We start from the raw sequence: 15,031 nt of genomic DNA on the forward strand, positions 1-15,031 counted from the left end.
ACAGAGGGGCGGGGTGAGCAAAGCTCATTATCATTTAAAGACGTATGCACTCAAACGGCGTGCTGAAAACAGCTGTTTTTGACCAGGTAAAATGAGTGTTTTCTTACAATACTAATGAGAATTTTTAATTAAAGTATATTACAAACTTTTAATTTAGACCCTAAAGAATCATATTAGCTTGTACAAAAATGGCATTATATGACCCCTTTAATTAATTGTTCAAAATATGAATTACAGAGAATAGTTATGATAAAAGACATGGAAAAAATAGGACTAATAGGACATGGAGTAAAGTGTATAATGGACTGCAGTAAGAGTGAACAAGGAATTAAATATTTGATTTGTTTTCTGACAGAATCGGGACTAATGACAAGAATATGATGACTAAAAATATGTGAAATAACTAGAACCAGAAGATGGCAGTAATGCAACGTCAAGGATGCAAGCTGCCATTCAGGGCGTTTTTCCACTGGGTTCGTTTGCTGCGGTCCGAACCCGAGTGCGCTGGTTCCCGGCGCCCCCCGCAGCGTTGGTCTGGTTTCACACTCAATTAGTTGTATCGAACCCAGGTGCGTTTGCATTGATCTTATGTCATCACAAACGCACACGGAAAACGCATGGAGAATAAAACTCGACTGAGCATAGCTGTAATTTGTCTGTTTTTTGATGCTATTATGCACAACATAGTGAGAGACAACTACGTTTATGTTCATTACATGGTGTAATTCAGCACATATCCAGAGGAAACAATGATATCGACAGTGATACGCATGCGCGGTATACTATACTTCCTGAACAAGCGTGCACCCGAGTCCGTGTTGCTTGCACATTAACGCGAACCGCACCACGGTTCGGGAGCAACCGAGCTCAGACCACCTCCTCCAGGTAGTCTCGGGTTCGGTAATCTAGTGCGCACCCGGCTCCGATGACAGCGTTCACATTAGTGATTTTTCATGCGAACCGTGCCCCGGTCCGCACTAAACTGCCAGTGTGAAAGCGCCCTAAAACCCAAAGAAGAAGAAGAAGTCCTGTGCTGGTTCGTTGTCTATGTTTCCCTAAGTGTTATGTTCTTGATTGTTGCCTGTCTTGTTTTTCCCTCATAGGGAGGTTTTTGTTTGTAGTTCTGTTTTGTTTATTTAATAAATATCCTTATCTGCTTTTGAATCCTCGCCTTACTTTTTGACCGTCCGTTACACACACACACACACACACTGATGTCTATATGAGGATTTTTTTACACCGTTATTCTGACATGATATTTAAGTGACAGAAGTTCAGCAGTTCTGAGTAAATTTAGTAACAGAAGTTCGGTTATTAATGTAATGACGAAAAAATAAGAGACTCTATAACATCTCACTGTTACTGATTTATCATGCAGCTCAAAGCATTATGGGTAGAATCTCTCTACAGGCTATTCTTATTCATCAACAGTTTCACTGAGCTATAAACCCCAAACCCAGGATAGAGCGGCTGAGTGAATGTGGTCTGGACTGTGTGTATGAGGGTCATAGTGTCTCCGCTGACGCTGTAGAAGGACAGAGTTCCTGCTCTGTGATCCACATACACTCCTACTCTACGACTGCTGGACTCAACAGGGAGATCAGTCCCTATGTCATTGTGCCAGAATTCGTATTTGCAGGGAGAGCAGAACAAATTCCAGGACTGATCATTAGCTCCAAACTTACACTCATCACCCTGTCCCTTCCTGCTGATGCTCTTATATGACACTGATATAGACACACCATCACCACCACTCCACTCAATCTCCCAGTAAGAGCGTCCTCTCACACTCTCTCTACACAACACCTGACGATGATAATCAAATCTGTCTGGATGATCAGGATACGGCTGACGCTCTGGGTGAGTGTAAGTAACCACTCTGTTCCCCTCAGACAGACGGAGGTTTTTATGTACTGTGTTCAGATCCAGTGTGAGCTGATGGGAATCTGATGGAGATAAAACACAACACAGTCAGGAGTTATGAATCTGATCTTTTAATGTATCTGAACTCTTCATGTTCAGTATATCAGCAGTGTCTCAGTGCAGTGTAATCATCATTCACATGATCAACTCTAAAACTCTTCTGTCCTGTTTTCTTTCAGCTTCTAATGAACACACTCAGTTAGATTCTCTGCTTGTGTTCTGACTTACATTGAAGGAAGTCGTTCCTGGTCTTGGAAACAGTGACTGTGGAAATCAACAGACATGAAGAGTGTGATTATCATGTCAAGAGAAAGTGATCCTGCATCCACTGCTAACACATGCATAAATCCTCCAACACAGAAGATCTTTAGAGATGTCTCTGCTGTTTACAGAGCCCAGATCCTGACACAACCACTGTTGAGGGTTTGATATCAGTGACGTCACCATATTTGATTTGCCTTCTGTAGACATGAACTGAGCACAGATCAGAGGGAATATGGTTAATCATATTAATCATATTCAAAGTAATCATATTGCTTTATAAGACTTGGATTAAAGCTCAACCTCCTGTTTATTCTTTTTCAAAGAGACATCAATTGATCAATACATGTCTAATGCTCAATCATTTTAATCATTCTACTGCTTATTATGAGAATTTCTGTGAATACATGAAAGCCACATTTTAGTTCTAATTATTAAAATCATAAACATGCATAATTGATGTTTGGTTTTAACCCTCTGGGGTCTGAGGGGTTTTCTGGGCACTGGAGGTGTTCTGACATGCTCTGACATTTGTGTTTTTTTCAGTTATTTATAAACATGTTCATGGCAAAGGTGTAATAATTTTTAAGAGAATAATGTTTATGCGTGGTTATTGAAAGACCACAAAATAAGACCACAAAACTCATAATAAATATGTGTCAATAAGACTTTTGTCTCTTCGAGTTCTGGCTTCAAAATTATGTGAAAATAGTCTTGCTTTATCGTTCTCATAAGACAATACATTGATTTAAATTGATGTAAAACAGGTTTTGCTTGGAAAGCCAATATGCGAGGGGGGCGTGAACAAGGAGTGGTTTACACCTGAGAATACAATGTCCCACCCATTATGCGTAATTAGCCATTCATTCAGGTGACACTGACTGAGCCACAATGCAAGGACAAAAGATATATTTAGAAGAAGACTTATATTGACCATTTAAGATTTTGCTTACATTTATCTTGTAAATATGTTTTGCTATTTTATTAAAAAGGTTACAATTACAACAATAATTACAATTTCAACAATATTTCAAGTGTACTTTTTTTGTAAAAAAAAAAAAATGATTATAGGCCTACATTTTATCTATGTATTCATTAGTTTGAATATAGCCAACATTGGAACAGCTAACATCTTAGTTGATGACTTTATTTTTGACAAAAATAGTATTTATATAGAAATTGCTAAACAAAAGCTTATTTGATGTGGCAGTATATTCTACAGTAAAAACTGTACCCAAATCTAGTCAACAAAATGTTGTCGATTTTTACTCATCTCAGTATAGCAATACAGTTTGCTAAAACATCATCATTCATTCACACAGAAACGCGAGTGTGCGAGCTGTGGTAAACAGCGCGCATCTCTGCCGTTCATTTATTCATAAACAGAAACCCGATTCACGTGAGACGGAAAAAAAAACTTACTACAGTATTCCTCAGCTCGCTCCTCGATATACCCGCACTTATGAGGTACAGTTTCCATTATTATTATTCCTCACAGCGCTGCGAGACGGTGTAAACAAGTAATGATCTGAATAAACTTGTGTTTTCTCGAGCTGATATGGGGGCGTTTGCAGGATTGCCTCAGACATTTGTGTTTGAGTAGTGCGCGCTCTCCGTGGGCGGAGTCACATTACATTTGAATGAGCTGTAATACGGCGAGTTGTGTTGTCTGTAATATTGCTGTCATGATGTGGTGAACTAATTCATACAGTATATTAAGCTGTAATCTGCTAAAATATTGAATCTGTTCTCATCTTTCTCATTTTATCATTGAACAGCCTGGTCCCATCGTTAATACGTAGGTATTAATACGTAATTTTCAGAGACACAAAAATGTACGTTTTTGTTTTTTACATTTGGATAGATGCTAAAATGTATAATGTGGACGTATCTGCAACATTTAGACGTAGCATTATTACGTTTTTACAGCTACAGAACGTTACATATTTACAAATCTTTTATAGCATAAAGATATCTGTATAATTTTCCTTTTACCTAAACATACCCTTTTTATACAGAATTTAAACAGAATAAAACGTAATGAACAGATGTGGCGGAATTTGGAAAATTACAATTTTAAAAAAGATATAATATGTATACATATATAGCATTAAAAGATGTTTTGAGCTGCTAGGTTAGGCCGCTACGCCTAACACATAACCATTTCTTCAAACTACGTAACGTTATGAAGAAAAACATAACAGACAGACAAGTGTAATTACAATCATTTATTTATTGTGAAAATGTCAAAGTGCCACCAAAAGTCGTTCATATGACGATGTGTCACAGTCACAGTATGGATTCTAAAGATTTGGATTACAGCGAGCGAATAAAATTGATGTCTTTTGTGAATTTCTGTTGTGTTTTGGTGTTATTCGAGTGTATGGGTGTCACGAACTGCTCCGAAACACGAAGGTTGAGGATCCAAAAGCAGCTTTATTTTAAGGGTTATCCAGAGGCGTAATCCAATGTACAGGCAAGGGTCATACACAGGCAGGCAGTCAAAAACAAACAAACATACAAACAAAACAGGCAGGGACCAGAGGCGAGAGAGTAATCCAGGGAACAGGGCAAGATATCCAGAATCAAGAAACACGAAAACTAGGAGAATGCTCAGAAATGCAGTGTGACACAAACAAGACTTCGCGGTGAGTGAATGAATGAACAAGGTATATAAAAGCTGTGTCCCAATGTGAAGACTGCATCCTTCGAAGGCTGCGGACTTCAAACGATGCAGCCTATGCGTCCTCCGAACGACACACCATGCAGCCTTCGTAGGATTTCCTAATTGCGCAGCCAGGTGTTCCCGATTACCGCTCCAGGCGCCAAGCAACGGTGCGAGAGTAGCCTATGCTGCCATCCTGACAATTCATTTGATAAAATTAAGTAAACAGCTATGGAGCCAGAATTGTCATTTTTTATATTTTACTGGAGGACATGGTATTAAGGATGTTTCAGGTCATGTACTTTCGGCTTAGCCGAAGATTCAAATGTTCATTTATATCTTACCTTGATGCGATTTTGTAGGCTAGTGTATTCTTTTTTTATTATGCACATAAATGGACCTTGGTAAATATATTTACACAGGTTTTCAACCCTATTTGAATATAAAAACCCAGTTGAATAAAGTCCAGTGCGAATGTAACTCCCGCTCGTGATCGGCAGCTGTCAGTCACTACTGTTGCTAGGCGACAAGAACAATCCTCCATAGGCTAGACCGGTCCGGTAGGCTACTCGAAGTGATTTTCCCACACAGGACTACAAAATTACAGTATGTTATTTTACAATATGATGCATTGTTTTACAATAAACTACACAAAAGTACATAAATGTATCAACCTTAAAAATATTCCGAAGTAAAATGCAACATATGCAGTAATATAAAAGCAGAACCATCATAAAAACCCTGACAAGTTTTTTTCCCCTCCAGAATTCCTTTACTTTTACTCTTGATACCTTAAGTACATTAGAGTATGCAAGATAATTTTGCTTAACTAGGGTTAGAAATACATGACTAGTAGTTTTTCACCAAAGCGGTATTAGTGGTTATTAAAAGTACTTCAGTGTAATAAAGTATCTCAATATTTATTCCATGAGTCAGCCCTGCAAACCTGTTGGTAGACAACTTAGTGGATAGTGAAAATATGCAGTCAAACACTCTGGAGAGCATCCCAGATGATGTCCCACCAGCAGGAGGCCTTACCAGGGTCTCTATTGTGGAGCCCATCCCGGTCCAGCAGCACACCAGTGTCTCCAACTCAGCTGAATAAGTCTACATCATTTTTCTTATTTTATGTACTGTACAATTTAAATGTTTATGTTGATTTTGAGATGTTTAACGTTTGTTGTAAATAGTTGGGGGAAAAACGTTATAGAAGAATTTGTTTCATGTAGAAATTATGACTGTCATTACAAAAATAAACAATGTCCAGAGCAATGAATTCTCTTTTATTTACACATTTAAAGTTGCATAATTTTTTTCCTTTAAAAAAAATATAAGTGAAAAAAGTTAAAGAATATAATATATATACATATTTTTCAATCATTCTTTCAAGAAGAGAAAACAGCCTGTCCATTCTCTCTTGTGCTCTCCTCGCCTCTGCAGTCCCATGTCTTCTCTAATCAAGTCCAAAAACTCGTCCTCTCTGTCTCGCCTTCTTCGTGGTGCTGATGCTGGTGCCCCTGGCTCCTCCTCTTCTTGGTCACACACTGCTGAACTCGGCCCTGATGTGTCCTCAGGGATTGAGGCAATGAGGGTGCAATGCCTCTGTCCCAACATCTCATCCATGAGGACAAACCAGGGCCAAGTTTCAGCCGAGGGTTTCCCCACTCACACCATCACCTGTCCCAGGACACGTGCAATCCTAAGGCAGAGCAAATTAACCATGGCTTGTTAACAACAACAGCACAATACATTTCAGCAAAGATGTGATCTCAACTTTCTTACTTTGTATTTTTAAAATCATTCATATTCAGAAATCATATTCATGAATACTCAAATTTGGTTAAAACCTTTGTAGACATGGCTTGCATGACAGCACTACAAAAACACATACAAGTGAAACCCCATTGCCTCATCTATGGTACTGCTTTTCCTATTGTTGTGGGCTTTATAGGGTGAGTGATATTTCTTATTTACACAAGTTTCACAGACTTGTGCAAATATTACAATATAATGTCATTTATTTTTTTTTAATTTTTTTTTTTTTAAATTGCAGTTTAATAAATTGAGCTGTCTGCTCCTTGCTCCCTGAAACAATTATTAAACTATTAGCACAAGTTTTGCCTCAGACCACCTGACAAATGAAGCCACGCAATGGTGATGGAGTTAAGGTGAAGTTTATAAGAAAGAAAAACTTGTGGCTTTTAACTCAGGTTTCACTAGCTAAGTTATTTGAGTAAATGAAAACATAATACTTACATTTAAATGTGAATTTGCCGTCCACCAGCGAACTCTCGGCCGTCTTTTTTTTTTTTTTTATAAAAATGTTGTCGTCACCGCCGCGCGATGAATTATGGGGTAGGATAGTCCGCAAAGTGTCCATTTATGTATCCTTCCTTTCACGGGGAAACGAAGGGTGCATTTGGCGTCGCTTTAGCCTTCGTCGCGCCGCGATGACGCAACCGGCCTTCGAATACGGACTTCGGAGGATGCAGAATTGAATTGGGACAGCCTTCATCGCGCCGCGGTGACGCAATCGGCCTTCAAATGCGACCTCCGAAGTGTGCAGCCTTTGAATTGGGACATCCTTCGTCGCTCCGCTGTGACGTTTCGACGCGCCGCTGTGACGCAATCGGCCTTCAAATACGGACTTCGGAGGATGCAGACTTCACATTGGGACACAGCTATGGACTGAGACTAACAGGATGAAGAGACACAGGTGAATGCAATCAGTGAATGAGGTACAGGTGAATGTGATCAGTGATAAGTGATGATGAGTCTGGGCAGTGAGTTCTGGGAAATGTAGTTTGTGAGTGATAATAGTCTTATGTGGAGTGCCCTCTGGTGGCTCTCAAGGGCACTCCAGCTGGTGATCGTTACAATGGACGCTCAGAGGGTTCGGGTAAGCACTAGTAGAAATGGTAGTGGAGATTCCGATTATAGAAACTGGAGCAAGAGAGTAGAAGGGTTTTAGTAGGATTATCAGACACATCAGAAAACACACTCCCACTTCTGACACCAGGGGCGGAAATGCTGTAGGTGACGTCAGACGCTGGAGACTTGGCGGAAAAACTGAATGAACAGCGAGGAAAACGAAGAAAATTTAGAAAGTCTTCAGGAATACATCGACTGGTGCTTCAATATAGTCATGAAGAAAAACCAAAATGCATGTTCTCCAGCTAAAACCGAGACGCCGTCTTCCAAAAGAAGTCGCTCGGCAGTCTCACCTGAAACAACATCGCCGACGGGTAAAAGCTTTACCGACATCCTGGATTCAATCGATAAGCGGTTGTCCAGCTTCGACGCGAGGTTGTCCCTGGTCGAGATCCTGCACCGTGAATTCAAATCCCTGAGGGAATCACTGGAATTCAGCCAGCAGCAGGTGGAAACACTCGCGGCTGAAAATGCATCACTACGGGACTCGGTCAAGTCTCTAACGGAGAATGTGACCCATCTAAGTGAAGAAAATAAAAAAATAAAAGACACTGTCATCGATCTCCAGGCCCGTAGCATGAGAGATAACCTGGTGTTTTCAGGCATCCCGGAATCTGCCGATGAGGACGCAGAAGCTACGGTTAAAAGCTTTATCAAGACATACCTGAAGCTTCCGGAAGACACCGTGGAAAACATCTGCTTCGAAAGAGTACATCGGATGGGAACGAAGAAACCTGGAGCCCCGAGGCCGCGTCCTATTGTGGCCAAATTCGGATACTTCAAGCAGAAAGAGCAGGTGAAGAGTCGCGGCAGGGAGCTGAAAGGAACAGACTTCGGCGTAAACGACCAGTTCCCCAAAGAAATCTTGGAACGACGCAAAATTCTGTTCCCAATTCGACACAGTCTCATCCAAAAGGGCTCCCGAGCTGTCATCGCCGTGGACCGGCTCTACGTGGACGGGCAGCTTTACCGCAACCTCAGGACCACTCCGTGGTTATATTAATACCACTCCAGATAAGAATCCGTTATATTTTTCTTTTCTTTTTTTTTTTTTTCCTCTCTTATTCTTCAATTTTTACTCTAACTATTTATGTAAATTCGCTAATTTAATACGATATCATAATAAACACGATACCGTTAGTCTCCGCAGCGTTTAAATGTTGGTGCAATGTTTTCGTTTCTGTCAAGTTTTTACTTCCATCCCTATCTACTTTCTTCTTTGTATGTCTTTCTTACTTCCAATTCCTTTTACTGCACCGATCACCTGCTTTACTACAAATACACACACAACACCCTATATCACACATCTGCGCGGCACGACCATGTACACACTCAGCGACCAATGCAACTACTCCGACTTTACAGCGCACACAGACATGAAGGACATACTCGCATACAAGCGCGTATACGCCTGCTTATATCTTACTCATTTGAGCAGCGAGCAGCATTAGCTACACACACACACTTATGGGTGCACTGAGGTTTGTCACATGGAATGTGAATGGAGCTGGCTCCAGAGAAAAGAGATTAAAAATATTTAGCCATCTTAAAAAACTACAGGCAGACGTTGTTTTACTTCAAGAGACTCATAGAGCTCCCACAGCTACAGATCAACTTAAAACAACTGAGTTTCCTAATGTCTTCTCAGCCTGCTATAACTCTAGGCAAAGGGGAGTAGCAATTTTAATACATAAAAATGTTAATTTCACAGTACTCAATACAGTTATTGATCCAGAAGGTAGATTTTTAATCATTAAATTATCTATATTTGACAAAAAGTTATGTATTGTTAGTATATATGGTCCAAATGTTGACGACCCCTCTTTTTTTCATGGTTTTTTTACCGCACTCTCTGAACACCTAGATTGTGCACTTGTTCTTGGGGGAGACCTCAACTTTGGACTAAATAAAGAAATGGACAGGCTGAGTACAGCTGGAACTCAGCGCAATTGGGAATCCGTAAATATAGTTAAACAGTACATGAGCGACTATGGACTTTGCGATGCAGGCGTTCTTTTCACCCTAACAGTAGGGAATATACTTTCTTCTCACATGTCCATCATTCATACTCTCGTCTGGATTATTTCTTAGTCAGCAGCTCGCTGCTGAGTGACATTTCAGACACAGAGATAAACCCTATAGCTGTCAGCGATCATGCTGCTGTTTCTATAATTCTAGTAAATAAGAAGGCCACCCCACCAAGCAATAACTGGAGATTTAATACATCATTGCTTAAAGACGACGATTTTATTAAATATTTTAAAGAAGAGTGGGCTTTATATTTAGACTATAATGACCTGCCTGGAACATCAGCATCTGTTCTCTGGGAAGCAGGCAAAGCCGTGATGAGAGGTAGAATAATCTCATTCTCATCGCATAAAAAGAAAAGAGAAAATAAACGTATTAAGGAATTAGAAGAAACCATAAAAACTTTAGAAGAAGCCTACGTATCCTCCCAGGAACAAGAAATGCTGAAAAAAATATATAAAACAAAACTAGAATTAAATGAAATTATTAATAAAAAAACTAAATTCTTAGCACAAAGACTTCGCTGGCAAGAATTTGAATATGGTAACAAATCAGGTCAATTCCTAGCGAACCAGTTAAAAATAAATAAAGAAAAAACAACTATATGTGCTGTTAAAGATTTAACTGGGGATATAGTATACGACCCTGAAAGAATAAACAACACTTTCAGGGACTTTTACAAATCTTTATATTCTCCACAGATAAACCCATCTAAAGACGAAATTGACCAATTTCTTGACAATATAACTCTTCCGAAATTATCAGACAATCAAGCGATGGCATTGGATTCTCCACTGACATTAGATGAACTTCAAGAAGCCTTGAACAGTATGCCCAATAAAAAGGCTCCAGGTCCAGATGGCTTTCCAGCAGAATTCTATAAAGAATTCTGGGCAATTCTGGCACCAACATTCTACAGAATGTTGCAGGAAACGAAAGAAAATAGCAGACTTCCACCAAATATGAATTCTGCCAACATTAGTCTCTTGCTAAAACCAGGCAAAGACCCGGTATTGCCTACCAGCTATCGGCCAATATCCCTTATTAATGTGGACACTAAAATAATCTGCAAAGCTATCTCAAAAAGAATAGAGAAGATAACCCCTTTCATAATTCATTCCGACCAAACTGGTTTTATAAAGGGGAGGCACTCTTCAACAAACACACGTAGGTTACTTAACCTGATAGACTATTCATGCAATAGAAACCTTCAAATTACAATATTGTCTTTAGATGCAGAAAAAGCGTTTGATAGGGTTAACTGGAATTTTCTATTTGCAACTTTACATAAATTTGGTTTCGGAAACTCTCTCATAAACTGGTTAAAAATATTATATAACTCTCCAACAGCATGTGTCAGGACTAATGCCCAAACATCCTCTAGGTTCTATCTTAAAAGGGGCACCAGGCAGGGATGCCCCCTCTCCCCCTCACTGTTCGCAGTTTTTATTGAACCACTAGCAGCAGTAATTAGACAAGCTACAGTGATTAAAGGCATTAAATGCAAGAATGTAGAACATAGAGTTAGTCTTTACGCAGAGGATGTGTTACTTTTTCTCCAGCATTCACAAACCACTTTCTCTGAGGTAATTGCATTAATAAACTCTTTCTCAAGAGTCTCAGATTATTCAATAAACTGGTTAAAATCAACAGCTCTTCCGATTAATTGCTCCTTCCAGAATTCTTCCACTCTACTGCAATCTGGAAATATAAAATATTTAGGTATTAATGTTTCTCCTAGGCTGGCAGATTTGATTAAGTTAAACCACATCCCACTTTTAAAGAAGGTAGAAGATGATCTAACCAGATGGAAGTCTCTACCCATATCACTCATGGGAAGAGTCGCCTCAATAAAAATGATGGTTTTGCCAAGAATTAATTACTTATTTGCAATGATCCCGAGCAAACCATCACCTGACTGGTTTAGATCTCTGGACTCCTCCATCTCTAAATTCCTTTGGAAAGGTAAACCTCCGCGTATTAGCTTAAAAACACTGCAAAAGACCAAGGATAAAGGAGGACTAGATCTACCTAACTTTCACCACTATTTTTTAGCCAACAGGCTTCAACATATTTCAGGATGGTTAAGACAGTCCCTCTTAGATGAGCCTTGGCTAGATGTAGAACAGGCATTATGCAATAATATAGAGATTTCGGATTTGCCATTCATTAGTTCGATCAGCAAACAACACGTATGCTTCAAAAGCATCAGTATCAGCTCTTCCCTGACAGCATGGTGGGAGTTTCTAAAAATGAATGAGTCTTCACTGATCCCATGCAAACGCACCCCCATCTGGAACAATCCTGACATATTGCTATATAACAATATGATGAACTTCACAGATTGGAGGTGTAAAGGTATTAAATACCTGGAACATATATTCGAAGGGACAGACTTTATTCCCTTTGACAAATTAGTTAAACATTATGGGATTAATAAACACAGATTTTTAGAATATCAACAAATTAAATCTATTGTTAAAAAGAAATTTAAGACTAATCATATCAAATTACAAATACCACCAAGTGTGGAAGATTTTCTTAATCTCAAAACCCCCAAATTAATGTCTAAAATATACAGGACACTTTCCAAAATAGATGAATCAGTATCACTTCCTACTGCAAAATGGGAGGCAGATCTATCAATATGCTGGGACCATAATTTCTGGTCTCTGATATGTTTAAGAACCTTTGAACTGATTAGAAATCCTGGTTTACAATTAATACAGTACAAAATCCTGCATAGAGTGTACTACACAGGTCATCGGATGTTCAGGATGGGTTTTACAGCTTTTAACAACTGCTCACACTGTAAAGATAATACACCTGACAATTATATCCACGCTTTATGGTTCTGTCCACCTGTTCAGAGGTACTGGTACAGGATTTGTGAGGATCTATCAAAGTGTCTTAAATGTTCTATTCCAGCCTCTCCTTCAATCTGCTTGTTGGGCGACTTAGATGGTGTCACTACAGAAGGCAACACAATCCACATGGCTTTCACTGCCCTATGCATTGCTAAGAAGACTGTCCTCATGAACTGGAAAAATAAAAATAATCTTAATATCAACCAATATAGAGATAATTTGTGGGATTATATTAGTCTTGACACAGCTTCCGCTGCCACATTAGATCAATCTCTCTGGGCTCCTTTGATCAGCTCCATCACCTAGTATGAGTGGGGGTCCCGATTCTGTCCGGCTGTGTTTTTTTTTTTTTTTTTTTTTTTTTGGCATGGGGTGGCCATATGGGCTTGGGGCATCTGGGGGTGGGTTTCTGGGGGGGTTCGGCGCTGGGGCTGCGGCCTTGGCCTGGATGGGGTGTTGGTGACTTTTGGGTGCTGTTTTTCTGGTGGCTGCATGCAGCGCTGCTAGGGATGCCTGTGCCGGCGGACGTAGGTTCCCAGCCTGGCGGCCGTACTGTTCCAGGGTTGGTCCGGGGGTGGCTTGGGGGTCTGGGGGCGCTCTGCCTCCGGGTTGGGGTTACGGCTGGGCCAGGGGGGCTTGGGTCCTGATTGGGGTGCCGCCGGGAGCGTGGGTTGGTGCATGCGCTTGGGCCCGGCCCTGGTGTGGGGGTCTTCGGGGCATCGGTGCCTCCACAGGAGGTGGGGGGGGTCCAATAGAGGTGAGGAAACAGGCTTTACCTGGGTGTCTTATTGTCTTATGTAGTCTGGGAGCTGACTGAATGATGGGGTAGGGTAGTTTCTCCTCTGCTGTGGGGTCTGTTAGGCCGCCCCGGGCTGCCATGGACCCTGGTCTGGATGGGCCTGGGCCCCTCGCCCTGGGCAGATTTGGGGTAGCGGGGGTGCCTGTGGGGGTCAGTGGGGGAACTGGCTCCAAGCGGGTGGTGGGCATTTTGCCCCTTCTGATGCTTTCCTCCCCATTCCTAAGGCTTCACTTCTCCCGCTCCAATACACCAACACATAGATAGAGTTTTGAGGTGCGGGTGTGTCGCTGGGATGCGGGGGAGGTGGTACTCCTCTGTCTCCTCGTGGCCACCTGCATCTCAATTACACATTACAGCTTAGACACTCTCTTTACTTACTGTCACATGACACGTACATATAGGGCCTTGGGGGTTGGGCACACTGAATGACATCTGGAGGGCGGTCTGTTCATTCAGCCTTCCCTCTGGTGCCAGTGCCCAATTCTCAATTTTAAGTTGCACATAGACACTGAGGGCTCTAGGGAGGGGGCGAGCTGACACAAGTTTGTGGAGGGTGCCCCTACCCTGTTTTAAACCACTCCTGTTTTAAAGCACCGTAGAACAACACACACCAACACTACATTTGAGCGGGTGGGGTGAAGCATGTTTATTTTTTTTTCACACCCCTGCTCTCTGTGTTCTCTGTCCAGAGCTGGGGGCTGTGAGGATGAGCTGGCCACCTGGTCAGGGCTGGTGGTCTTCTCTACTGCTGCGGGGACCGGGGTGGTCTTCCTGTTCCCGCGCCAGAGTGAAGGGGGTTCAGCTCCGGGATCGGGCGCTGATTACCCCCTTGGGGGTGGGGGTGCCTGGATCTAGGAGTATAGAGTGTATATGGGGGGTGCGAGTGTGGGTAGCGTGTCCATTTTTGTGTGTCTACATGTGGAGCGAGGGTGTGAATATTCGTTTGCGTGCATGAGGGTGGGAATGTATGCTTGTGTATACATGTGCTTGTTCGTCTACGTCTATGTGTCAGGTGGGGCCTTAGACTCCACCTCACTCATCATCTCAGTTGACCCCCACCCCACCACCATGCCCTGCCGGTGGAGGATGCCGCCGGTGCGTTGGTGGTTTCTTGCGCCGGGGCAGGATGCTCGGGGCGAGCGCTGGCACGCTCGCGGCGGTCGCCTGGCGGGGCCTGGCCGCTGGCTTTGCTGGGCTGGGGGGGGGGCCCTTGAATCTCCGGACCCAGAGGCCGGTCTGCCCTTGTGTGGTCGGCTGCCGGCGGAGCCTGCGGGCTTGCCGTCACGGCACCCTGGGGCGTCTATACTGTGGCTGTCAGGGGTCCCACCTTCGGGTTCTCCTCTGCACTTTTCTGGGTGGGGGCCGCGGTTGTCCCTGCGATTGACCCCCTGGGGGTCCCGTGTCCTGGGGGGCCAAGCACGCTCACACATACAGGTGGACACTCAAGCATTCACATTGGTGTAAAAACAGGTGCTCACAGACACACATTGTCTTGATTTGCTGTTGCTTCTAAACTTATTTTGTAATATTAGTTATGTGTGCTGCTCAATAACATTT

The 15,031-nt window shown here is 42.0% G+C and overlaps 1 protein-coding gene across 1 annotated transcript in view; it reads right to left on the reverse strand.

Moving 5' to 3' along the window:
• Positions 1-1,216: 1,216 nt before the first annotated feature.
• LOC308689132 (stonustoxin subunit alpha-like) overlaps positions 1,217-15,031 on the reverse strand; it is a 126,739-nt gene continuing 112,924 nt past the window's right edge. Inside the window, exons 8-9 of the mRNA XM_081362697.1 lie at positions 2,152-2,187; positions 1,217-1,946 (exon numbers count right to left, since the gene is read on the reverse strand). Coding sequence (XP_081218823.1) covers positions 1,405-1,946; positions 2,152-2,187 — 578 coding nt within the window. The 3' untranslated portion in view covers positions 1,217-1,404. The remainder of the gene's footprint in view (positions 1,947-2,151; positions 2,188-15,031) is intronic.

The sequence above is a fragment of the Scardinius erythrophthalmus genome (genome assembly GCF_964197995.2).
Source record: "Scardinius erythrophthalmus genome assembly, chromosome: 4".
In the NCBI taxonomy this organism is placed as follows: Eukaryota; Metazoa; Chordata; class Actinopteri; order Cypriniformes; family Leuciscidae; genus Scardinius; species Scardinius erythrophthalmus.